Raw genomic sequence first — 24,872 nt, forward strand, 5'->3', positions numbered from 1 at the left:
GCCCCTTTGGACACAACCATCCGCACATGCATAGATACAGGATTGATCATAACCCTCTATTCTTCAGACTGGTGCTCTCAACCAGGGAATGAGGTTGGTTTTACCTGGCTGGTGCTGTCTTTGCACTCATGTAGTGCTACATAACTGATCCTTAATCTTGGACGAGAGAAAAAAGGACAAACCTACACCAAAACAGTGATGTTTAAACCCACAGTGTTTTAATTCTAAAAAATATATTACATGATTGACAGACCCAGCTCAGAAGGAAATTCCTAAATAAATAAGATTATGTTGTGGATATAATCTACCCAAATCAGGAGAGATGAGTAGACTGCAGTAAATTGGGTGAGCTGGGTTTTAAGTGTGTGTTGGGGTGGGTGTGACATTTTAAAAACACCCCACCTGTGCAGCTAAATGAGATTCCATTCCAGAAACTCCACCTTAACTAGGGAGGCTAGTTCTTGCTCATACAAACACACCATTTCCACTCTGCTTAGGGATTGATATTGGGGAAGGACAATGTAAAAAAAGAAGACATTTAGGATTTACTTCCACAACACATTTTCCAAAAAGTAGTAGCATTAGTCACGTTAACACAGAAAAACAAATGGCACATTGGATTCCTAATTTTAAAAAAGTGGTAATTGAGGAACTTTTCTTACCGAGGAGACAAAGTTAAATAAATTACTACCATAAACGTTACATACAAATCTGAGTAGTATATACAAAATGAGTTATTAGACACAAATCTACAATTCAAATTTTATGTTCAACAAGACAGCAGTATAACCATATTTTACACAGCAATGTGTGTGTTAAACGAGGAGTATGTGTCCGTTTTCGTAACTTGGGGGCTCAAAATGAAGGCTAACCGATACTGCTCTGTAGCGTAAAAAAACTAACAAGTGACTTAATTGCAATCTCACAAATTCCAGCTAAACATACTCTCTCTACAAGGCTCTAACAAACATTGACTCCTATGTACAGGCTTAAGAATAGAATGTACCAGCCTCTAGCTAAAAACACTGGTTTAGACAGAAGAGCAGCGGCGAGAAAGTCGGGACTCGCTGAAGTATTACTGTTCACGTAGATGCAGTTGTTCAGAAGCCAAGCTGTGACTCACAGACCACCACACAAAGGCTGAGTAAGGTGCACCGAGTGATATCTTATGCTCAGACACATGCTTTTGAGACTTTCAATGCTATTAATTGGCTGTAATTATTGTTGGAAATGTGAATGTATTAGTCTAAGTGCCTTGACCACTAACGCCCCCCTCTGGTCAAGAACTGTATTACATGAACAAATTGGTTGTTTTTACTTGTTTAGAGCATATTCCAATCCAACTGTTTAATACTTGTCACATGTTAAAATCCACTGGCACCATTTGTCCAACATTAAACCTGACCATAGAAACAGAGGGGGAGGGGGGTCGTGTCATGTTAGTCAGATCCAGTCTCAGCACTGTGTCATGTAAACAGACTAGTCATCCATCCCATAATCTCCTCCCATCACCTTTGAACATTGTTTTATCATTTTGTGCATAAATTAATCTTCACAAAAACATGTTCCTTCAGCATCCCTTAACATTCTGAACTGTAATAGTGGTTATTTGTTTTTGATAAATAGAGGAAGAACTTTAGCTTCTTGTGTAAACACTAATATTGTTCTGCAGACAGACAGACTCCCTAACCGGCGGATTTAGAATCTCCGACTGCCATTCTCCTGGTTTGATCACGAGGACTAATAACAGCATATCACCATCAACTGCTCTGGGGGTGATAACTAGGAGGACTGATATCTCTGACACAATTTTGAGTGACCCAAAAATAGAAATCCTTCATAAACCGTTGAGAGGGCTCCCTTGGTGGTGTGTCTAGGGAATAAGAGACATCTTAGAGGGGATCTGTGAGTGTCCAACTCCTCACGGGTAAGACTCAGCTACATCAGGCAGTGACAGGGGAGGCTTCAACGTCAGCTAGCAGGTGACCATGACGACTGTCCTGTATTAGTTGGGGCCGATTCTGTGTTCTTTTGTTAAAGGAAACACTCCAATTCACTTCCAGTTTTCATTGACTACAGGCAGGATCCTCTGCATGGCTGGATAATGTACTTCCTCCCTGGAGTGTTGGGATGGGTGGGTCTGGCTACATATGCATGCTGGAGGCACCAGTTAGATTAGTCTGGTGAGAAACTGTCCGTCTTCAAGCTCACACAACAAACTACATCATGCTTTGTTTCTTTTAGCTCCATTTTGCATAGACATCCAGCGCAAATAGTGGTTGTACTATCAAGGTGACAGGCTGCAGCCAGCAACACGGTGAGACAAAAGCGAGTGGTTATTCAGGGACTTTACTTAATTTTCATTTTTATAACAACACTGAAACGTGACATCAGTTCGACACTGAACGGCGCTCAACTGTGGAAAGGACCCTCCCCCATCTGTCTCAATTCCTCCTTTTGGAGAGGAACTCCTGTGATTGGCCAGCAGAGATGTCCATCAGGTGCCTCGGCACTGCTCATTGGTTCCTGTTATGGTGGAGCCGTGCATCTCTCTAGGCATCAGAGAGGCAGCTCTGAATACTGTCCATCCACAGCTGTGCGTTGGGGCTGTCCTGCGCACAGAAGTTATACACTCTTTTGGTCGTCTTGAGCTGCCGTAGAAACAGAACGAGAGAGGTTAAGACTGTGACCATTCTTAAGTTACCTCGTAGATTTACATTTTAGTCATTTAGCAAACGCATTCACTGATCATTACATGTCATAAAAAACATCACCCTGAGGCCTCTGGTAACTCACATCGAAGAAGGCTTTCTCCTCTATATTTTTGGGCGCTCCCATGGTGGGCGTGCCTGGAATGACGGACTCCACCTCCGCCAGCTCAATCACCCCCTTACACTCCTTGTCCTGCCTGGTCTCATAGTATCTCAGCTAGAGAGAGAGAGATCATTATCACCACCACCACAGTAACAATCACCATCAGTATCATGGTCCACCTCCCTCCTCTTACCTGATGTTTGGTCTTGTCCAACACAAACCAGCGTGGTTTCCATGGCTTCAGCAACGCACCTTTCTTAAACAGGATGCCCTCAAAACTCCTGGGAGTCAAAGGTAGAGGAAACCCAGTCAGCCACTTTCGTAACACACCGAGGGGTAATGTGTTGCTGGGGCAGCGATAAGGGTGGGGGTACAGACCTGTTCTCACTCTCCGTGCTCTGAAACTGGCTGTATAGGGTGCTGGTGCTGGGGCGCCCGGCCACAGGGGTGGAGGTGGTGCTGGTCTCACGGTCCATGGCCAGATTAATGGAGGAGCCCACCCCACTCTCCGGAAGGTACACCCCCTGAGACCGCCGCTGGTGACTCAGGTTGGACGACATCAGCAAGGAGCTGTTGAACGACGGCTGAAAGAGTGAGAGAACGGAGGAAGAGGGGGGATATCCTCTGATTAGATTAGGGAGGGCTAATCTATTCAATAAAACACAAATAGTTTCCACAAGAGGTCAGTAGAACACATTACTATAAATCTACAAGAAGTTATTTTCAAAAAGTCTAAGTAAGTGTCTAAGTTTAATTGTCAGAAGGATGGCATCCTAATAGCTAGTGAAATCCTAGGTTAGCTTCTGGTTGTCCAGCGTTTCTCACCCTGTTCTCCAGCTTGGCCTCGGCCCGTTGGTTGGCCTTGATCTTGTCCCAAGTGTCCTTCCATTTCTCTGGTGGCAGCCCCAACTCAGCCTCCAGACTCTGCAGGTCCTAGGACAGAATACACAGAGCAAGTCAGATTCATGTATGAGAATTTATACAACAAGTTAGGGTTATACAGTATACAGCAGTATACTGATGGTACGTAATGTGTAAGTAATCTCCACTAACTTGCAGCAGTTTGGTGATGGCGTCGGGTACCACTCGGCTGCGGCTGTCGTAGCAGGGCCAGACGATGTGTCGCTGGGATTTGGGGGTGGTGGTGTCTGGTTTGTCAGGCACCTCCTCAGCCAGCCTCTCCTGCCGGCCCCTCTGCACCAGCTCCCAGTCGTAAGACGGGCCCTCAGACAGCGTCTCCTCTGTGTAGAAGTCCCACACCTTCAGGTTGGAGATGAAGCTGTACGGCCGCAGCACCTGGGGACCACATGGATTTATTTTTGTTACCACAAAATGTGCATGTAATTAAAAGTAATAATTCTAACTTCAAGATCGGCTAGTAAATCTTAGGTTAAGTCTAAAACCTCCACTTGATTAAAAATGTGATAGCCACTTGGATTTTCAGTAAACTTCCCCACCAGGGGGCAGTCTAATGTAACCCAGTTGTGTTCCAGGCTCACTCACCTCCTCATCCTCTGGTGAGAACATGTAGTTGAAGAAGATGGGTGTTTTCTTGTTGAGCCGGTCAATGTAATCCCACACTGACTTACACACCTGCGGGTTCTTCCTCTCCCCCTTCTCCTCGTACAGAACCCCTTAACACAGACAGAAGATTCAACAACTCACTGAACCCAATCACTCACCTGGCATATAAGTCACACTCAAATACCCAAACGTGTACTGAAATAACCTACTTCTAAGAATTCAGATAGTATCTATGGGGTCTGGAGTTTCTCCTAATCATGTAACCTGAATCTGGAGGGCATCTGATAAGGTAAACCTCCTGCCCTTATGCGTAGAACGGATAAAAGGCTCACCGAGCTCAATGCGTTCGTAGTCCGAGTCGAGCAGGAAGGTTCTGAAGCGGTTGGACACGTAGTGGTAGGCCAGGAACTTCAGGTAGTACTGACTGAACTCAAACTCCATGGGGAACTGCAGGTGGATCTGAAGGGGGACAGGATTTAAGGTAACACGTCAGTTGCCCTTCCTGTGTTTACTGCTCAACTTCTTGATCAAACATTCACTGGCCCTTCCTCAATTGGATTTGCGCAGCTCCTGCGTCCTCTCTCGCCTCCTTTAGAAAAAGGTAAAAGGTAATCGAGGAGAAACTGCGAGGAGAAATTGAAATTAAGACTCTCCTCTCCACTCGCGCGTCATCAGCGAATTACGTGATATAACAAACGATAGCTAGTTGTGCAAGACATTTTATAGATAGAAGTAGCATATTGTTTTTAAACGTGTATATACTTTTCTCCTCCGAAAAGACAAAAGCTGATTCAATCGGGGTGTGGCAGATTTCAGAACTCTTCCGCGAAGAACTCAGGTAGGATGCATTTGGAAAGTATTCCTACCCCCGACTTTTCCCAGATTTTGTTACAGCCTTCTTCTAAAATGGATTAAATAATTTCTTAATCTACACACAATACCCTATAACTACAAAGTAAAAACAGGTTAAGACATTTTTGCACATGTATAAAAATAAAAAACTGAAATACCACATTTACATAAGTATTCAGTCCCTTTAATCAGTACTTTGTTTAAGCACCTTTGGCTGCGATTACAGGCTTGAGTCTTCTTGGGTATGACGCTACAAGCTTGGCACACCTGTATTTGGGGAGTTTCTTCCATACTTCTCTGCAGATCCCCTCAAGCTGTCAGGTTGGACGGGGAGAATCACTGCACAGCTATTTTCAGATCTCTCCAGAGATGTTCGATTGGGTTCAAGTCCGAGCTCTGGCTGGGCCACTCAAGGACATTGAGAGGCCTGTCCCGAAGCCACTCCTGCATTGTCTTGGCTATCTGCTTAGGGTTGTTGTCCTCTGGAGCAGGTTTTTAATCAAGGATCTCTCTGTACTTGCGCCGTTCATCTTTCCCTCAATCCTGACTAGTCTTCCTTTCCCTGCTGCTGAAAAACATCACCACAGCATGGGTGGCAGCAACACCGAGGGGATGGTGCCAGGTTTCCTTCAGACGTGACGTTTGGCATTCAGGCCAAAGAGTTCAATCTTGGATTCATCAGACCAGAGAATCTTGCTTCTCATGGTCTGAAAGTCCTCTAGGTGCCTTTTGGCAAACTAAAAGCTGGCTGTCATGTGCCTTTTACTGAGAAGTGGCTTCCATTCGGCCACTCTACCATAAAGGCCTGTGGAGTGCTGCAGAGATGGTTGTCCTTCTGGAAGATTCTCCCATCTCCACAGAGGAACTCTGGAGCTCTGTCAGAGTGAACATCGGTTTCTTGGTCACCTCCCTGACCAAGGCCCTTCTCTACTGATTGCTCAGTTTGGCCAGGAGGCCAGCTCTAGGAAGAGTCTTGGTGGTTCCAAACTTCTTCCATTTAAGAATGATGGAGGCCACTGTGTTCTTGGGGATCTTCAATGCTGCAGAAATGTTTTGGTACCCTTCCCCAGATCTGTGCCTCGACACAATCCTGTCTCTGAGCTCCACGGACAATTCCTTCGACCTCATGGCTTGGTTTTTGCTCTGACATGCACTGTCAACTGTGGGACCTTATATAGTCAGGTGTGTGCCTTTCCAAATTATGTCCAATCAATTGAATTGACCACAGGTGGACTCAAATCAAGTTGTAGAAACATCTCAAGGATGATCAATGAAAACAGTTTCAAGGGCCTGATTCCCACCATACTAAAAAGAGCGTTCACGTAGCAGGGTTGACCTTCAAATTAATCGTCTTCAGAAATGACTATCAAAGCAACAAAAGTAACTAGTGTTTTACAATGATATTGGGATTGAGTGGGTAAAAAGCTTCCTACAAGTCAGAGGACGCACAAAATGTATTGATTTTTCCATTTGGTCGATATTCAAGGGCACTTCATTTAATATAATAGGATTTTAAAATTCAATATTTGTGTACAATTTCTACTTAAAATATCAAAGGGATGCAAAAGGCACTCATTGTGGGAACGACAACCCATATAACACAGAGTACAAAATATTAGGAACACCTGCCCTTTCCATGACTGACCAGGTGAAAGCTACGATCCCCTTATTAGTGTCACCTGTTAAATTGATGCTGTTCTGAGTGCAAACCGGCAAGCAACTCAATATTAGGAAGGTGTTCCTAATGTTTTGTACACACAGTGTATGTCCCTGTGTAACAGGGGGTTAAATAGAGCAAGCCATTGTGAAGCTGGGATCATAAATACAGACAGGACTATTGAAACCCTCTGACAGAGACGCATCACACATGCGAGTCCACATCACTGGCCAGGAAAAAAAAGAAATTCACTGTCACACTCAGGTAAACACACGCACATGTTTACTCAGACACACAGATGCACACCTATACAGATAAATAGCAGAATCCAGATGATATGGGTAAAGTAGCTGACATGTAAACACCCAGTTAGACAAATACACACACACTTTACTGTCACACCTGCACTCATAAAACCCACCCCCACACGTACATACCTGGTGCACGCAGTCGAGAAACTGCAGGAACACAGGTGTGAAGCCACTGCTCTGGCTGGCCAGGGTCTGGGCGCCGCGATGACTGAACCTGTGGCCAAACGACAGCCACTCCTTCTCCACCAGCAGGCGGAAGCCATCGAAGGTCCGGTAGTACGGGTCTGACAGAAGCTGGACCAGAGACACCACCTAGAGAGAGACCAAGAATCGGTGTGACAGTCAGATAGACAGGATGATCGTAATTTATAGGTTACCTAAACAGCGGAGTGAGGAGACAGATCGGTAGCACAGGCAGAGACGATATATCACATGTATGTACAAGTTGACCTACATTAGCTGTGAGAGGTGTGTTTGCATTGTGAGTATGTTTAGTGAGTACGTGTGTTATACCTGAGTAGTGACGTCCCAGCCGTCCTCCAAGCTGACCATGACTGACGAGCCCGTGTCTAACAACTCTACCACCAGGACAGACACCTGCAGAACTCTGTGGAGCTGGACACACACATCATGATCAGCACACTTAAATCATACACACATTACCTTATGCAGGCAGAGTAAGGATAAACATACAAAAATAAAATGCATCCATAGGTCTCTCTATTGCACAATACATACGCTTTTACAGCTGCACACGCTAACAAACATACACACACACTGTATGAATGGGAGCATTACCAGGCACATCCATTCGGACTCTTCCAGGCAGCGGTGGAAGGTCATGCTGGGTTCAGAGGTGGCTGAGCTGGGAACACAGGCCTTAATCAGCTTCTTAAAGCTGTTCTTCACCTGACGCACATCACACACCTCGATGGGCACCACCTCCCACTGCTGGAACGAGTCCTGCTTCCCACCCTGATGACATGGGACAAACAGGGGTCAAGGTTTGTCCTGAAGACAAACAATGTATATGAAACGCTTCAGTCTGGTTTTAGACCCCATCATAGCACTGAGACTGCACTTCTGAAGGTGGTAAATGACCTTTTAATGGCGTCAGACCGAGGCCCTGCATCTGTCCTTGTGCTACTGGACCTTAGTGTTGCTTTTGATAACATCGATCACCACATTCTTTTGAGAGATTGGAAACCCAAATTGGTCTAAACGGACAAGTTCTGGTCTGATTTAGATCTTATCTGTCGGAAAGATATCAGTTTGTCTCTGTGGATGGTTTGTCCTCTGACAAATCAACTGTAAATTTCGGTGTTCCTCAAGGTTCCGTTTTAGGACCACTATTGTTTTCACTATATATTTTACCTCTTGGTGATGTCATTCCGAAACATAATGTTAACTTTTACTGCTATGCGGATGACACACAGCTGTACATTTGGATGAAACATGATGAAGCCCCAAAATTGCCCTCGCTGGAAGCCTGTGTTTCAGACATAAGGAAGTGGATGGCTGCAAATGTTCTACTTTTAAACTCAGACAAAACAGAGATGCTTGTTCTAGGTCCCAAGAAACAAAGAGATCTTCTGTTAAATCTGACAATGAATCTTGATGGTTGTACAGTCGTTTCAAATAAATATGTGAAGAACCACGGTGTTACTCTGGACACTGATCTCTTGTTTGACGAACATATCAAGACTGTTTCAAGGACAGCTTTTTTCCATCTACGTAACATTGTAAAAATCTGAAACTTTCTGTCCAAAAATAATGCAGAAAAATTAATCCATGCTTTTGTCACTTCTAGGTTAGACAACTGCAATGCTCTACTTTCCAGCTACCCGGATAAAGCACTAAATAAACTTCAGTTAGTGCTAAACACGGCTGCTAGAATCTTGACTAAAACCCAAAATAATTATCAGTGCTAGCCTCTCTACACTGGCTTCCTGTTAAGGCAAGGGCTGATTTCAAGGTTTACTGCTAACCTACAAAGCATTACATGGGCTTGCTCCAACCCATCTTTCCAATTTGGTCCTGCCGTACATACCTAAACATACACTACGGTCACAAGACGCAGGCCTCCTTATTGTCCCTAGAATTTCTAAGCAAACAGCTGGAGGCAGAGCTTTATCCTATAGAGCTAAATTTTTATGGAATGGTCCGCCTACCCATGTGAGAGACACAGACTCAGTCTCAACCTTTAAGTCTTTATTGAAGACTCATCTCTTCAGTAGGTCCTATGATTGAGTGTAGTCTGGCCCAGGAGTGTGAAGGTGAACGGAAATGCTCTGGAGCAACGAACTGCCCTTGTTGTCTCTGCCTGGCCGGTTCCCCTCTCTCCACTGGGATTCTCTGCCTCTAACCCTATTACAGGGGCTTACTGGTGCTCTTCCATGCGTCACTGACGTGATCTTTCTGTCCGGGTTGGCGCCCCCTCCTGCGTTGTCCCGTGGCGGAGATCTTTGTGCGCTATACTCGGCCTCGTCTCGGATGGTGAAGATTGAAGATATCCCTCTAGTGGTGTGGGGGCTGTGCTTTGGCAAAGTGGGTGGGGTTATATCCTTCCTGTTCGGCCCTGTCTGGGGGTATCGTCGGATGGGGCCACAGTGTCTCCTGACCCCTCCTGTCTCAGTCTCGGGTATTTATGTGTCAGGGGGCTAGGGCCAGTCTGTTATATCTGAAGTATTTCTCCTGTCTTATCCGGTGTCCTGTGTGAATTTACATTCTCTCTCTCTCTCTCCCTACCTCTCTCCCTCGGACCTGAGCCCTAGGACCTGAGCCCTAGGACCATGCCTCAGGACTACCTGGCCTGATGACTCCTTGCTGTCACCAGTCCACCTGGCAGTGCTGCTGCTCCAGTTTCAACTGTTCTGCCTGCAGCTATGGAATCCTGTCCTGTTCACCGGACGTGTTACCTGTCCCAGACCTGCTGTTTTCAACTCTCTAGAGACAGCAGGCGCAGTAGAGATACTCTGAATGATCGGCTATCAAAAGCCAACTGACATTTACTCCTGAGGTGCTGACCTGTTGCACCCTTGACAACCACTGTGATTATTATTATTATTATTATTATTTGACCCTGCTGGTCATCTATGAACATTTGAACATCTTGGCCATGTTCTGTTATAATCTCCACCTGGCACAGCCAGAAGAGGACTGGCCACCCCTCATAGCCTGGTTCCTCTCTAGGTTTCTTCCTAGGTTCTGGCCTTTCTAGGGAGTTTTTCCTAGCCACCGTGCTTCTACACCTGCATTGCTTGCTGTTTGGGGTTTTAGGCTGGGTTTCTGTACAGCACTGAGATATAAGAAGGACTTTATAAATACATTTGATTGATTGATTGAAGGTTCAATGACACTAAGACCTCCAAAGACTTCTGGGATATTGAGTCAATCAATATTAAATAAGTAGACAGTCTAGTGTAGTATTGTGTATTGGCAGTTACTTTGAGCTGTGTCTTGTCGCCGATGATGTAGAGGTAGGCCCTCTGCTGTCTGAGGAACAGGGCCTCGCTGGGGCCCCCGTTGGGCTGGGGAGACTCCTTACTGGACAGCCTGTTCCCCACTTCTGGGTTGTAGGCACTCAGACGCCCACTACCCCGGATACTGCCCCACTTCCCTAGAGCAGACACATACAAGCGAGAGGTTTTAGAGGGGGTTAACACACACACGCGGAGAGGTTTTAGAGAGGGTTATCACACACACACACACACACACACAGGGAGAGGTTTTAAAGGGGGTTATCACACACACACACAGGGAGAGGTTTTAGAGGGGGTTATCACACACATACAGTGTGCACTCTCCAAGTTTGCCATTACTAACACACACAAGCCATTTATGCAGTGGCAGATACATTCATTGTACTCTATACCACTAGACTAACTGAAAGCCATGCTGAAAAAAAAGTACCAAGGTATGAATAATTGAACAACTATAATAAGATTGATCTATGTTGCTAAATAGGCTATATGTAAAAATTATGCTCCAAACCAAACAGCGCTGGGAAAACATGAGTCATCAGACCACTCACAGCACACAGTAGTAATCAAACACAGAACAGAAACATGGACAAACAGGACGATCTGCAGCAGTGTGTAGAGTCGACAGCCCACTAGAAAAGCATGCAAACAGATGCCTAAAAAGAAGAAGAGAATCTCTCTAACAAAGAGATTGGACAACAAAAAGTTAGTCCTGAGAGCGAGAGAGACACACTAGGACATCACAGGGAAAGAGGGACCGACGGGCGGGGACGCCAGCCAACGCAGACAGACTGACGTAACTGTTAAGAGTCCTGATTGGTTAGATTTGGGAAACAGGGGTCGGTGCATACTGTACCTCCAGGGGGGTTTCTGGCCTTGCCTGAAACTCTGGGCTGAGAAAGGGAGATGACTCTCGCCCTTTGACCCAGAGCTGAGGTCAAATGACACAGAGATAATGCCCATTAACCAACACCATAGACCATAGGGGGAGAAGGTTTCACACAGCTATACATACACACAGGCCCAAATATGGATATACTATGGAGATGGGTTATTATTAAGGTAACAACCACCATTCCTCTTTTGGGTTAGTTCCAGTGAATGTTCCTTGGCAGGTAATTGTAGGGCGAGCCACAATACAAACCCAAACCAAACCTAGAAATATAAGGCATTCCTTACAAAGGAAGTTTCTACGAACTAATTGATGCAAGTAACGCAACCACATACACCCACACAAACACAGTAAAACCACAATCTCACCTCCGCGGCTGAAGGTTCCAGGTACGTCCTCCTTGCCTCCCATCACCTGTTTCATCAGAGCTCCGATCTTAGGCTGCCTCAGCTTATCTGACGAGTCTGGAGATAGACACAAGCAAAGGGTCACAAACTCTGGCTTATGAGAGTGTATGAAATCAAATAAAATGATTAGGATTGTGTTTTTGGCTACTGGACAATGAAAAACAGTTTGGGGAAAAAAAGGGGAAAAAATAACATTTGGCTACTTGTTTCATTGGCATATGGAAGTCTTTAGAAAATAAATGCCTCCACGTTTACAGAAACAGATTTTGGCTCAGCTACATGGAAGCAAGGTAAGACGTGCCACATAATATGAAGTAAAACGTTAAGGTTTCACACAATTAGGTATACATGTTTTCAAAATGTATTCCATCTCCAGCTCACATTCTAAAGTGGTGTGTGACCTGCTGAATCATGCCTACTGTTGCCTAAGCACTTGAATGGTGCTTCAATTACCAGTTGAGAAATATAGTAGCTTTTTTTAATGGTGACTGTTTTTAACATGCGATCGCATTTAGAATTGCTGTGCAATGATTGGGCTTATAAAAGCACATTTCACACCAGCAGCAACTGGCACTATTTTACAGATTCCCCCCCCCCCCCCCAAAAAAGTGTGTGTGATAAATAAGAATCATATCAACTAAAGAAAATACACACAAGACAATTTAATACCACTAAATTATGCAAATTAAACAAAAGACCGATAAGCATGACCGGTCAAATGTATTTCCATCGACTGTTATTTCCAGCAATGAATAGGTTAAACGGCGTTGTTTTGAAATGGGATCATTTTATTTCTTAGGGGACAATTCTATTGGATTTTCATTTTAAAAAATTGGGCCAAAAGCCGGATTTTAGCGGGCTAACAGAAACCCTGGTGTGTGTGTGTGTGTGTGTGTGTCCTACCTGAGGTGCTCATATGAGTGGAGGTGAAGCCGCCGAGTGTGTTCCTGCCACTGGGCTCACAGTAGGAGGGCATGGAGCTGATGATCGCCTGCATGTACTTCTCCTGCTCCAGGCTGGTCGAGTCGGCCTGGGAGGGGCCTGGGGAAGGATCCCAACTGTCAATCACCACTGGTTTTTGCAGATTTGCATGCTGGGTATAAAATGCTGAAGACTAAAAAATGATGCTCAAGCTGTAAGGGGCATGAGCTGTGCATTGTGCATTTCTATGCATCTAAAGTGTTGGTTTATTTGCTCATTGTTTCTGATGAGTTGAGACTTTCTGGAGCACATTCTTATACTTTCACATAACATTGCTACTGATATAACTGGCTTTGGAGTGGTTTGGCGTGTTTTATTATTCCTAAACAAAGCCCAACATCCCCAGTCATTCCCTTAAAAACACCATCTAACTAACTTTTAGTTTGTGTCGTACCGGCGCTGGGGGCATTGGGGGACTTGAAGAAGCCCACCACTCCCTTAGCATGGAGGCCTGCAGAGCGCAGCAGCACAGCCTTGGTACGAGAGTTCCTCCAGCACACCACAGGGAAACGGTTCTGTCTGTAACAGCGGGAGATGCGCTGGATGGTGGAGTCTGGAATGCTCTGGGGCACGATCAACAGGCCGGGGTAACTGGTAACACACAGAGAGAGAGAGTGAGAGAGCAGAGGGAGTTAGGGTTGAGATGACATTCTGTTCATGTCACTGCAGGATGTCATGACCACAAGATAATGTCATGTGTTAAAATATAGTTTGCTCATTGGCTCACTCTGCATATCAAGTCACATCAAAGTAACATGACTGAATGTTTATTTATATAAATGTTAAGATCAAACGTGTACTTCAATCAAGACGGCATTCAACCTGAATGCAGTGCTTTGAGACTAAACTCAGGAAGTTACTTGAAACATTGTCCATGTATGGTTTGACCATAAACCTACCACATGCGATTGATATCCGCTAAAAACGAAGAGTGTCGAAGTGGCGTGTTTTTAGGGAGTCCCACATGATATTTGACCGTGAACCTGTCGTAAAAACATATTCTATCTGCGGTTGGACCGTGAACTTACCTCCTGCAGACGGTGTACATGCGGTTGACGGTGGAGATGCGGAAGGGCTCGTTCTTGGAGCGCGTCAGGCTGTTACTGAGCGTGCCCAGTCCTAGCCGCTGGTAGTCACGGCAACAGGCACGCTCCACCACGTTGCTCATGGTCTGTCTGTCCGAGGAGCGGATGGTGGAAGACAGGGTGAGGGAGCCCTGGTCCAACTCCTCTGAGACTGTAGCAGACACACAGACAGTCATAGACAGTGTACACTGGCCTACTACCTCAGATCAAACACTGTAGAGACCATTCAACAGCAACTCAAGACTTTTACATAAGACATGTATTTATGTCAACGGGAGTGCGTGGATTTTAAGTCAAAATGCCGCCCTAAACCTTGACGTTGCTGCTTGAGTTGTCAACACCATGTCCTACCGGAGATCTCATCCTCGTCCAGCTCTGACTGCAGGCTGCTCCTGTTCTCCCAGGTGGGAGGTGAGTACTTCTTCCGGGTCACATACTGTCGACCGATTGTCCTCTTGGCACTCTTTACCAGGTTTTTGGAAAGTGTTCTTAGGAAGGGTGGAGGGGTAAGGAAGTGAGAGGAGAAGGAGAGGGGGAAGAGAGAGAAAAGGGTTCACAACATAGTTAACTTCAATTAAAGCAAAACTTAATGACGTCTACTTCCTGGGTCATATTCATTTGGGCACACCATAGCAAAACACTTTGCAACGGAAAATGAAAACAAGTGTTTCTTATTGAACAAGTTTCGATTGTACCTCCCTGTTTTGTCCCGTTTGCTTCCATTTCATGTCAAGTGAATACAACCCTGGTTATAAATTTAAAGGTACAAAAGCACTGAGTGGCACTTAGAAGTTTAAATAACCGGTCAATTAAATCCAAGGCACATCCCTAATGCAGACTCGGCGGTAGTCTGTATGCATAATTAAAGCTAATGAATGCATTAAAAGAGTGCTAGTTGAGCTTGCTCACTGCTGCATGGGGGTTGGGCCCGCATTGTCGTGAGGTTAATATCAGTGAATGAATGGAGTCTTTTACTGGCGTGACGACTCGGGGAGGAGATGGAAACACCAGGGACAAACACGGAGGAGCCGTCACTGTTTCCACTGCTGCATTATTCAACAGATAGAAGCCAGCTCTCAGAGAGCTCATGCTCTTTTCATACCCCACATGAGAGAGAAAAAAGGAAGGAGTGATGGGGGGGATACACACAGACAGAGTGAGAGAGCGAGAGAGGGAGAAATGGAGAGAGTGGGGGATGATAAAGCAAAAGGGAACTCTGGGGGTCTACTGGCAGTAACAGTGGACAGAATAGAGTGTAGGATGTGAAGTTGCATTCCTCTCTACTGACCCTGCCTGAAATAAGTCAGTGTGCAGCGAGCAGAACTAGACAGTCTGCATGCTATACGGCCCATTGGTGGTTACACAAGAACAAGGGTTCACACTCACTGAAGCACTTTCACTCGCAAGCAACAAGTCTATAAATCCTGTTTTTATTAATACATCACACCAAACACTGACTTTAAATCAGAGACCGTCAGATATATTCTTTAAACTGTCAGGACGGCTATGAAATGTAGGGCAATAATGTGGACTACTATATCTCCAGAGGCTGCTGCTTGGAGCAGGCCTGATATTCAGCTCACATTACAGTGCTGGGGTGTCACCCGTGACCCACATCCTTTAGTGAGTAAGCACTTTTGAAATGGATGTTCTGTACTTGACGTGGAGGATGTGAGAGGTGTGAAACGTCTTACAGATTTACATTTTCACATTACTCTGCTAACTGACAATAAAACTGGAGCGGTACTGACGTTTTATAATACGCTGATGTGTGTTGAAATGCGTTTGGCGTGTGTATGCTCTTCCTGTTTCCTTTTAGTGTTGTTTTGGTTCTTGTGGTTGACGTGAGTGTGTGTTATATCGGTCTGGTCTTACTTTATTGACTGATTTTTGTCCTTGGTCTTGTGTTCGACCAACGTCTTGCCACTCTGGCCCACGGTGAAGGCGAAGGTTCCCTGGACGTGCTGTGGGTAGCGGAGCTTATGCATGTGCTTCCGGAACACCTCGGCCAGGTCCGACGCCACCTCCTCATCAAACGCTATCTTCAGCAGCTACAGGAGGAGGAGGGCGATATTAGGAGGAATGTCAGAAAAACACAAATGAATGAGTGTTCTGTCAAATTTTAAATGGAGAGCGTTACGATGCAGAATGAGAGTGTGTGGAGGGAGGAGAAGCTATGAAGGCCTAGGGGCCTGGTGTTTAGGCAGTAGGGTGATGGATACGAGGGTGGCAGGACGGAGGGTAGAGGTGTACCTGGAAGGTGCAGGAGCGTAGCTGCAGACCCTCCTGTATGAACTGGTCCATGGACAGACTGACAGAAATCCTCTTCTCCTTAGTCAGGGAGGCGATGGGGAACGACCGAGTCACCACCTGCTCACCCACTGCACAACAACACTCAGGGTTAGAGAGAAAGTGTGTGTGTGTGTATTAACGCGCGTGCATGTTTGTGTTTTCAACACCCTCTTACCCAGTGGGTCGTTGGGCGTGCCCTTGAAGATGAGGCGGTAGGTGGTGAGGAAGATGGCCCCCTCGGCAGGGAGGAGGGCTGGACCCCCCAAGGCCCCCGTGGCCTCCTCCCGGCCGTCTGAGATCAGGTGCACCCGCATGCCGTCCATCACCAGCTCCTCTCCCGCCAGAAGAATGGGCCTCAGAAGCTTGGGCTGTAGCACAGAGAGAGGGAGGAGTGAAGGAGAGAAAAGGAAAGGGGGAAGAGATTGTGAACAAGAAGAGAGAGGGAGGGCAGAGGAAGATAAGGAAGAGGTAGATGTGGGGTAAAGAAACGAGAAGAGTTGATAATTTATGGAAGGAGAAGAGCAAGCAGATTGAGTAGAGGGACAAGGTAGGTAAGGATGGGGGGGGGGGACAGTTGCTAGTGCTTTATGTCTAACAGAACGCAAATATATAAGCCATCCTTACATTGGTGGTTCTATATTTCAAACCAAATTCACCACAACAAATGGCACACGTCAATCCAGATCGCATGCTGAAGCACAAATGTATCACACGACAGACAGTTGAAAACGGACATATCAAAATGGAGACATTTGATTGCAATTTGTTATTTTTGTTAATGTTACATAACATAAACGGTTTGCCTAAATCTCAATTGGCTGGTGGGATCTTGGCAAAGACATCCCTGATGCTCAACAAGTTGGATATGAAACTATTCAAATCTCTTAAGACTAGTATAATATCAACTGCAATTTTGAGTGGTTTAGGGTTTTCCCCTTCAAAAGAGGTAACATGTTTACAACCATTTGTATATTTTCTCACAAAATCCTCTCACAGCATTCTTGGATGTATAGAGAAGTATTCAAAGTATGACGAGCGGCAGGTCCAGTTTCTGTTAAAGACCAATAGAACATCTGGCTCAGAGCATGACATCATTTCCTGTGCCCAGCGATACTGGAGAGGCCTATGCTGGGGCAACTACACCATACAGAGCAGCTCAACTCATAATAGAACATTTGTTAAGGCACTCGTTTTGTAACCCATTTCATAATCTGTTGTGCAACTCCTAATGCCCTGGGTCCAGCTCATTGGGAGAGGATTTAACTGGAACTCATATGACATGAATGCTCATGCAGGGAGAAAAAAAAAAATAGCGCATTCTGGGAGGTGGGATCAGGTCAAATTATAAGATGGGATAAACACAGAAAACGCACAAAAGGTGAGATCCAATTGGACTGATATCTGATACAGGGCATCCCTGAGCTCTTGGTTGATGCATATGCTAGGACAATGCTTAGATGCCATTAACACAACAGACATGCCGATGATGCCGTGCCAAGCTACTATCCCTCTCCAACTGCTGCCAGAAAACTCCACAGAACAACCAGAGCAAACTGCACCCTTCTGTCTGAAGGCACAAGAGTCAGTGACGCAGGTGGTAGTCAACCAGGTCACTGAGAACTACAACCCCCAGCATGCACTGCTCGGGCTGTAGTCGTCTTCCAAGTCCACATTCAGTAGGCACCAATGGGAGAAAATGTACTGAAACAGGAAATCCACATTCTTGTTCGTATTGGACAAAGTTAGGTAGTACCTCGTTTTCAAAACATTTTCTCCCATTTTAGTTCCAAATGAACGTGACCCCGGCTTCTGAGAGGGGAACTACATCAACCCAGCATGCACGGCTCAGGCGTAGTAGTGTGAGTCACACATGGTGCTGTCGCTGGGACAGACGTACCTGCCGTGGGCGTGGCACTGTGACACTGAGCAGGGATTGGTGGAGAGGGGGTTGAGCGGGGCTGGCCTGGGGCGGGGATCTGCGTGGCTTTTTTCCAGCGTAATGTAAAATAAGGAATTGGTTACCTTTTGGATCGGTGGCAGTCGCTTACTCTCCCTGTGGACTGCATCTAGCGTCTCGATGTGCATCTGAACGATGTCTGTGGAACAACACAGGAGGCAATATGAACTCTAGAAAACCTGAGTCATATTCATTAGGGAACACAGTAGCAAAACGCTTTGCAAAGGAAAACTAAAACAAGTGTTTCTTATTGGACAAGTTCAGGGAATCCCTCCCCATCAGTCCGTTTTCTTCCATTTAGTGCCTAATGAATACAACCCTGATCTGTCAAGGAAAGTTCACAACATGAGCACCGAAAACACAAAATGGAGATTCCTACCTGGTATCATGGTGTGTAGTGCCTTGAGGTGCTCGTTGGTCACCCCACTCTCATTACACACTTTGTCTACGAAGCGGTTGATAAATCGCACCACAGAGTTGGCCACGTCAGAGCTCTCAGCGTCCTCAAAGCCGCTCTCTGTGTCGTAGCTCTCCGCCATGCTGCCAGCAATGCTAAATAAAAACAACAAAGGCATCTTAGGAACGACCATTATGAGCTTGAACTTCAAAGTTAAAGTCGTATCGCTTGGCATAAGTTTGTTGCTGGTTCCACTGTAAGATGTTACAAAGCTGCCCACTGTTTGACAAGCTGTTTTTAACAGGTCTGTTAGTGATGAAGCTGTTGGGTGTGTTAGTCTGTCTGTTGTCGAGTGTGTTTTTGTGTGTGCGCGCGTCCCCCACCTGTTGGTGTACCTGTTGGTGACGTAGCTGTTGCTAACACTCTCCACATCCCCTATCCCGGACCTGTTGAGCAGGCGGTTCTTGCTGGTGTCCAGGGGCAGCAGCAGGTAGGACATGCGGTTGGCGTAGTGGATGGCCTGGCTGAACACTGTGCTCTCCTCTTTCTGCACGCGCTCACTCTGCTGCTCCTTGCTGAGCGTGGGCCACAGCCTGCTCTGCTCTGACGCCAGCTCCAGAGCACCCAGCAGCTCCTGACCTCCCGCTGCTGGACCAGACTCCTGCTGACCGTGAGACTGGGGGGGTGGAAGGGGGAAGATCAGATGGGGTCAATGTAAGGATGTACTCCAAGGATTAAGTACTATTATCAAAGAAAAGGCCTCGGTTATGTTTTTATTGCTGTGTTTGATGCTAATATACAGGAGCATTAGCTTAAACAAGGTCCTGCTTGTTGTGTAATTGTAGGGTCCGTTCTTACAGCGACGGACTGCTCCCCCCCGTCTGCCTCCAGATACAGGGCTCTGATGTGGTTCTGGACATCACTGTAGAACATGGCCTCCCAGAACTGCATGTTAGTCCACACCATGTGCTCCTGCACACAGCTGTAGGCAAACTGGGTGATGCCCGCGCCTAGTTTCTGCCAGACACAAACACACAAGGCCACACAGAAGCTTTAGAAACAGACCACTTTAAAAGATACGAGGACAATGATGTTTGTGTTGAATAAGGATGGCTTGTTTTTGTGACTTACTCTGCAGAAGGCCGTGACCAGGGGAAGGAGGATGGCAGCAATACCGTGTTCATCCATGTGGGAGCAGTCCTGAGTAGGAGAGTAAGAGGTCAACATCGCCATACAATGTCAGTCATGCAAACGCCACCGATTAGGCTCCATTATTCAGTGTATGATCTTATGAAAATATAAAGGCCTCCATCGCAGTGTAAAAATAGCTAGCATGGCACTGTTTTGAAAAAGTCCCAAGGAGTTAAAGTTATTGCTTTCAGAACTCCTTCAATACAGCCGTTCTATGTACTGAACCCAACTGTGTGCTGCGGTCTACAATAGAACTTTGTGTAGAAGAGAGAGACATTTTTGTGGCGTCGGCATGTACCTGTAAGGTGCAGTTCATCATGCGGACGATGTAGTCAAACTGCTGGTCGTCCAGCACAGCTCGGTTCTGCAGGACGTGCTGGTTGAGCTCCTGGGTCAGACACACCCTGGCCGCCCGGCCCTTCAGCGCCCGCAGTACTGCTGGCATCAGCTGGGGGGGAAGCAGACACAGGACAACAATATTAGGAGATGGCAACTTTAGGAAGATATTTATGGTTAGGTGTCATGTGCAGGAACTTAATTTTTTTTAATAAAAGCAAAATTATGTTTTCAAAAGATGAAGTCACTAGACTATCATGTAGGTCAAACCTCTAAACTAGCTATGAATTAGAGGTTGACCGATTATGATTTTTCATCGCCGATACCGATTATTGGAGGACCAAAAAAAAAAGCTGATACCGATTGAGTCGGCCGTTTTTTATATATATATATATATATATATATTTGTAATAATGACAATTACAACAATACTGAATGAACTTATTTTAACTTAATATAATACAAATAAAATCAATTTAGTCTCAAATAAATAATGAAACATGTTCAATTTGGTTTAAATAATGTAAAAACAAAGTGTTGGAGAAGAAAGTAAAAGCACAATATGTGCCATGTAAAAAAGCTCATGTTAAAGTTCCTTGCTCAGAACATGAGAACATATGAAAGCTAGTTCCTTTTAACATGAGTCTTCAATATTCCCTGGTTAGAAGTTTAGGTTGTAGTTATTATAGGACTATTTCTCTCTATAGAGAGTATTTGTATTTCATATACCTTTGACAATTGGATGTTCTAATAGGTACTTTAGTATTGCCAGCCTAATCTCTGGAGTTGATAGGCTTGAAGTCATAAACAGCGCAATGCTTGAAGCATTGCGAAGAGCTGCTGGCAAACACAGCAAAGTGCTGTTTGAATTAATGCTTATGAGCCTGCTGCTGCCTACCACCGCTCAGTCAGACTGCTCTATCAAATCACAGACTTAATTATAATATAATAACACAGTTATACGAGCCTTAGGTCATTAATATGGTCGAATCCGGAAACTATCATTTTGAAAACAAAACGTTTATTCTTTCAGTGAAATACGGAACCGTTACGTATTTTAATCTAACGGGTGCCATCTAAAAGTCTAAATATTGCTGTTACATTGCACAACCTTCAATGTTATGTCATAATTACTTAAAATTCTGGCAAATGAGTTCGCAACGAGCCAGGCGCCCCAAACTGTAGCATATACCCTGACTCTGCATTAAATGAACGCAAGAGAAGTGACAATTTCCATAGTTTAATATTGCCTGCTAACATGAATTTCTTTTAGCTAAATATGCAGGTTTAAAAAAATATATACTTCTGTGTATTGATTTTAAGGGGCATTGATGTTTATGGTTGGGTACATTCGTGCAACGATTGTGCTTTTTTCACAAATTCGCTTTTGTTAAAATCATCCCCCGTTTGGCAAAGTAGGCTGTGATTCAATGATAAATTAACAGGAACCGCATCGATTATATGCAACGCAGGACAAGCTAGATAAACTAGTGATATCATCAACCATGTGTAGTTAACTAGTGATTTTGTTAAGATTGATTGTTTTTTATAAGATATGTTTAATGCTAGCTAGCACCTTACCGTGGCTCCTTGCGGAACTCGCATAACAGGTAGTCAGCCTGCCACGCAGTCTCCTCGTGGAGTGCAATGTAATCGGCCATGATCGGTGTCCAAAAATGCAGATTACCGATTGTTATGAAAACTTAAAAATCGGCCCTAATTAGTCGGCCATTCCAATTAATCAGTCGACCTTTACTATGAATCAGCTATAAATTGTTAAACGTTTAAAACAACTTTTATCATTCTAAAATGGCCGAGCATGGAGATGCTGTTGTGGCCTTGTCTCTCACCTTCTTGGCCTCCAGCATCTTGTTGTCAAATATGTAGGTAATGCAGTTCCTGACCACCTCCAGCCTGCGAGCGCTGTTAGCCAGGACATGACCATGCCTGTCCACAATGTCTCCTGGAGGAACACCACAAATCAGCGATTATTACATCACACTCATTAGTCTACACTGAATCCAGCTCAATTAAACCCATGCTGAGAGATGGATGGGTCACACAGAGGTCGTCCAAACACAGTGGACTGTCGGGTGGACTGGAGGACTGTCGGGTGGACTGGAAGACTGTCGGGTGGACTGGAAGACTGTCGGGTGGACTGGAAGACTGTCGGGTGAACCCGGCACACTCAGTCTACGCTGAAGCTCCACTGAATCCAGCTCAATTAAACCCATGCTGAGAGATAGAGGTCATCCTATGTGACCCATCTAACACAGTGGACTGTCTGGAGGCTTGTCGGGTGGCCTGTATCAGCCTCTTTACACCAGACATCAAGCCAATCCATCAGACAATCTCATTTTGGCATCTCTGCTAACTTCTAACCCACAACCCAATAGGAATGTCTGCATCAGTCTTTCAACCATCCATTCACTCCACTACTTAAATTGCACCATCTCATGCCTATTTTATTTTATTTATTTATTTCACCTTTATTTAACTAGGTAGGCAAGTTAAGAACAAGTTCTCATTTACAATTGCGACCTGGCCAAGATAAAACCAAAGCAGTTCGACACATACAACGACACAGAGTTACACATGGAGTAAAACAAACATACAGTCAATAATACAGTAGAAACAAGTCTACATACGATGTGAACAAATTAGGTGAGATAAGGGAGGTAAAGACAAAAAAAGGCCATGGTGGCAAAGTAAATACAATATAGCAAGTAAAACGCTGGAATGGTAGATTTGCAGTGGAAGAATGTGCAAAGTAGAAATACAAATAATGGGGTGCAAAGGAGCAAAATAAATCAAATAAATACAGTAGGGAAAGAGGTAGTTGTTTGGGCTAAATTATAGGTGGGCTATGTGCAGGTGCAGTAATCTGTGAGCTGCTCTGACAGATGGTGCTTAAAGCTAGTGAGGGAGATAAGTGTTTCCAGTTTCAGAGATTTTTGTAGTTCATTCCAGTCATTGGCAGCAGAGAACTGGAAGGAGAGGCGGCCAAAGAAATAATTGGTTTTGGGGGTGACCAGAGAGATATACCTGCTGGAGCGCGTGCTACAAGGCTGTCGAGTCTGCCGATGAGGATGTGGTGATTGACAGAGTCGAAAGCCTTGGCCAGATCAATGAATACGGCTGCACAGTAATGTTTCTTAGCGATGGCGGTTAAGATATCGTTTAGGACCTTGAGCGTGGCTAAGGTGCACCCATGACCAGCTCTGTAACCAGATTTCATAGCAGAGAGGGAATGGTGAGATTCTAAATGGTCGGTAATCTGTTTGTTGACTTGGCTTTCGAAGACTTTAGAAAGGCAGGCTAGGATAGATATAGGTCTGTAGCAGTTTGGGTCAAGAGTGCTCTACCCCTCAGCCCACACTATCCCCTCCACTCAGTCTTTCCCACCCAGCCTGGCACACTCACCCAGTGGGGGTCCGGAGGGCACCATGCCATTGAGCTCGGCCCTGACCACGGGCGGGGCGGTCTTGAGCTTGGCGGCGGCGTGGTCGATGAAGAGCTGGACTGTGACGTCATCCAGCGGAGGGAAGATGGCCAAGTTCTTGGGGTCATTGTGACCAGGGCTCTCAGCTGGCCGCTGCACCTTATGCATGGCCACGACAGGGTATGGGTTCTCCTGATGGGGGGAGAATAAAAGGTGAGCGACCATAAAGGTGTAGGGGGAGAAAGGGCAAAGAAAAGAGGTAAGTGGCCGCCTGTAATTTTAGTTACTACATTACATACAGATGGAGGATCTTAATTTGACCTTAATTGTCACAGCAACAGGATTTGAACGCTTAGTCCATAATGTTACTTCATCGGTGGTTAGGCTATTAGCTGGCCAAAAATAGGCTACATGAAAAATGCAATAGGACTATTCCATGTCAGCATGGCCCAAAAATAGTTCATAGAAACTTTATTGGGAGGAAGGATGGTTGATACTCTTTGTACATTGTAACAAACCATTTTGAGAAAATAATGAAAGCCAACATTTCAGTCCCTTTTTAGACCTGTAAATGCCTCCCCTGTAAGACCCAATGATCCGTGAACTGTACATGATACAGATAACCTCTTGGTGTCATTATACTCCTTATAGTGTTCTCTAAAATATGGAATATCGATACTTTCTGAAATACAATTTTACACATCAATTCATTCAACATTTTTAGACATTGTTTTAAACAATTTACTCTACAAGCAATTTTACCTCCCAAAAAATTAGGCACTGAACAAATTTCAGGTCTGCTGAGTGCAAACGTTGTGTAAATTCTGTGCAACTTCTGGTGCGCGTTTACTGTGAACACTGCGGCTGTACCGGCTTTAAGTTACCGTTTTAAAAGTGGCCAAGTAAGCTTCTGTGGCTATTTGATCATATGTAGGCCTATCAGAGTGGTCTACCATAAAAAACTATGGAGAAAATGCATCCCATAACATTTTAACATGGCAATAGCTGTTCTATCATTCAGCCAACAATAGCAGCTAATGTGTGGTGTTCAACATAGGCCTAAATTCTATGAGACTTAAAAATAAAATAAAAACATGTAGGGATTTCCATTAACCTGTTTATCCACTTGTCCTTCAGACAAGGAGGTGACTGAAAATGTTGTGTTTGATACAAAATAAAATGTATTATTATTCCCATACCATTATTACACAGAATAAGACAAATTATACTACCCTCTGCCTTAGCTAATTCA

General features: G+C 45.0%; 1 protein-coding gene across 11 annotated transcripts in view; it reads right to left on the reverse strand.

Annotated features, from left to right (window-relative positions):
• Positions 1–196: 196 nt before the first annotated feature.
• Positions 197–24,872, reverse strand: part of LOC110500094 (SET binding factor 1) — a 75,506-nt gene continuing 50,830 nt past the window's right edge. For 6 of the 11 annotated variants that reach the window (XM_036957377.1, XM_036957376.1, XM_036957375.1 and 3 more), the window contains 29 exons: positions 23,602–23,812; positions 22,029–22,141; positions 20,141–20,290; positions 19,783–19,851; positions 19,510–19,668; positions 19,035–19,327; positions 18,634–18,806; positions 18,320–18,393; positions 16,473–16,665; positions 16,259–16,386; positions 15,881–16,056; positions 14,357–14,493; positions 13,949–14,156; positions 13,297–13,511; positions 12,843–12,980; positions 11,901–11,996; positions 11,497–11,571; positions 10,605–10,777; positions 7,957–8,133; positions 7,672–7,773; positions 7,285–7,470; positions 4,671–4,797; positions 4,318–4,448; positions 3,868–4,110; positions 3,640–3,747; positions 3,193–3,398; positions 3,008–3,095; positions 2,797–2,928; positions 197–2,651 (listed from right to left, as the gene is read on the reverse strand). In XM_036957377.1, coding sequence (XP_036813272.1) covers positions 2,553–2,651; positions 2,797–2,928; positions 3,008–3,095; positions 3,193–3,398; positions 3,640–3,747; positions 3,868–4,110; positions 4,318–4,448; positions 4,671–4,797; positions 7,285–7,470; positions 7,672–7,773; positions 7,957–8,133; positions 10,605–10,777; positions 11,497–11,571; positions 11,901–11,996; positions 12,843–12,980; positions 13,297–13,511; positions 13,949–14,156; positions 14,357–14,493; positions 15,881–16,056; positions 16,259–16,386; positions 16,473–16,665; positions 18,320–18,393; positions 18,634–18,806; positions 19,035–19,327; positions 19,510–19,668; positions 19,783–19,851; positions 20,141–20,290; positions 22,029–22,141; positions 23,602–23,812 — 4,380 coding nt within the window. In that variant the 3' untranslated portion in view covers positions 197–2,552. The remainder of the gene's footprint in view (positions 2,652–2,796; positions 2,929–3,007; positions 3,096–3,192; positions 3,399–3,639; positions 3,748–3,867; positions 4,111–4,317; positions 4,449–4,670; positions 4,798–7,284; positions 7,471–7,671; positions 7,774–7,956; positions 8,134–10,604; positions 10,778–11,496; positions 11,572–11,900; positions 11,997–12,842; positions 12,981–13,296; positions 13,512–13,948; positions 14,157–14,356; positions 14,494–15,880; positions 16,057–16,258; positions 16,387–16,472; positions 16,666–18,319; positions 18,394–18,633; positions 18,807–19,034; positions 19,328–19,509; positions 19,669–19,782; positions 19,852–20,140; positions 20,291–22,028; positions 22,142–23,601; positions 23,813–24,872) is intronic. The other 5 variants (XM_036957378.1, XM_036957373.1, XM_036957369.1 and 2 more) reach the window with 4 other exon arrangements.

This window comes from Oncorhynchus mykiss, chromosome 21, assembly GCF_013265735.2.
Source record: "Oncorhynchus mykiss isolate Arlee chromosome 21, USDA_OmykA_1.1, whole genome shotgun sequence".
In the NCBI taxonomy this organism is placed as follows: domain Eukaryota; kingdom Metazoa; phylum Chordata; class Actinopteri; order Salmoniformes; family Salmonidae; genus Oncorhynchus; species Oncorhynchus mykiss.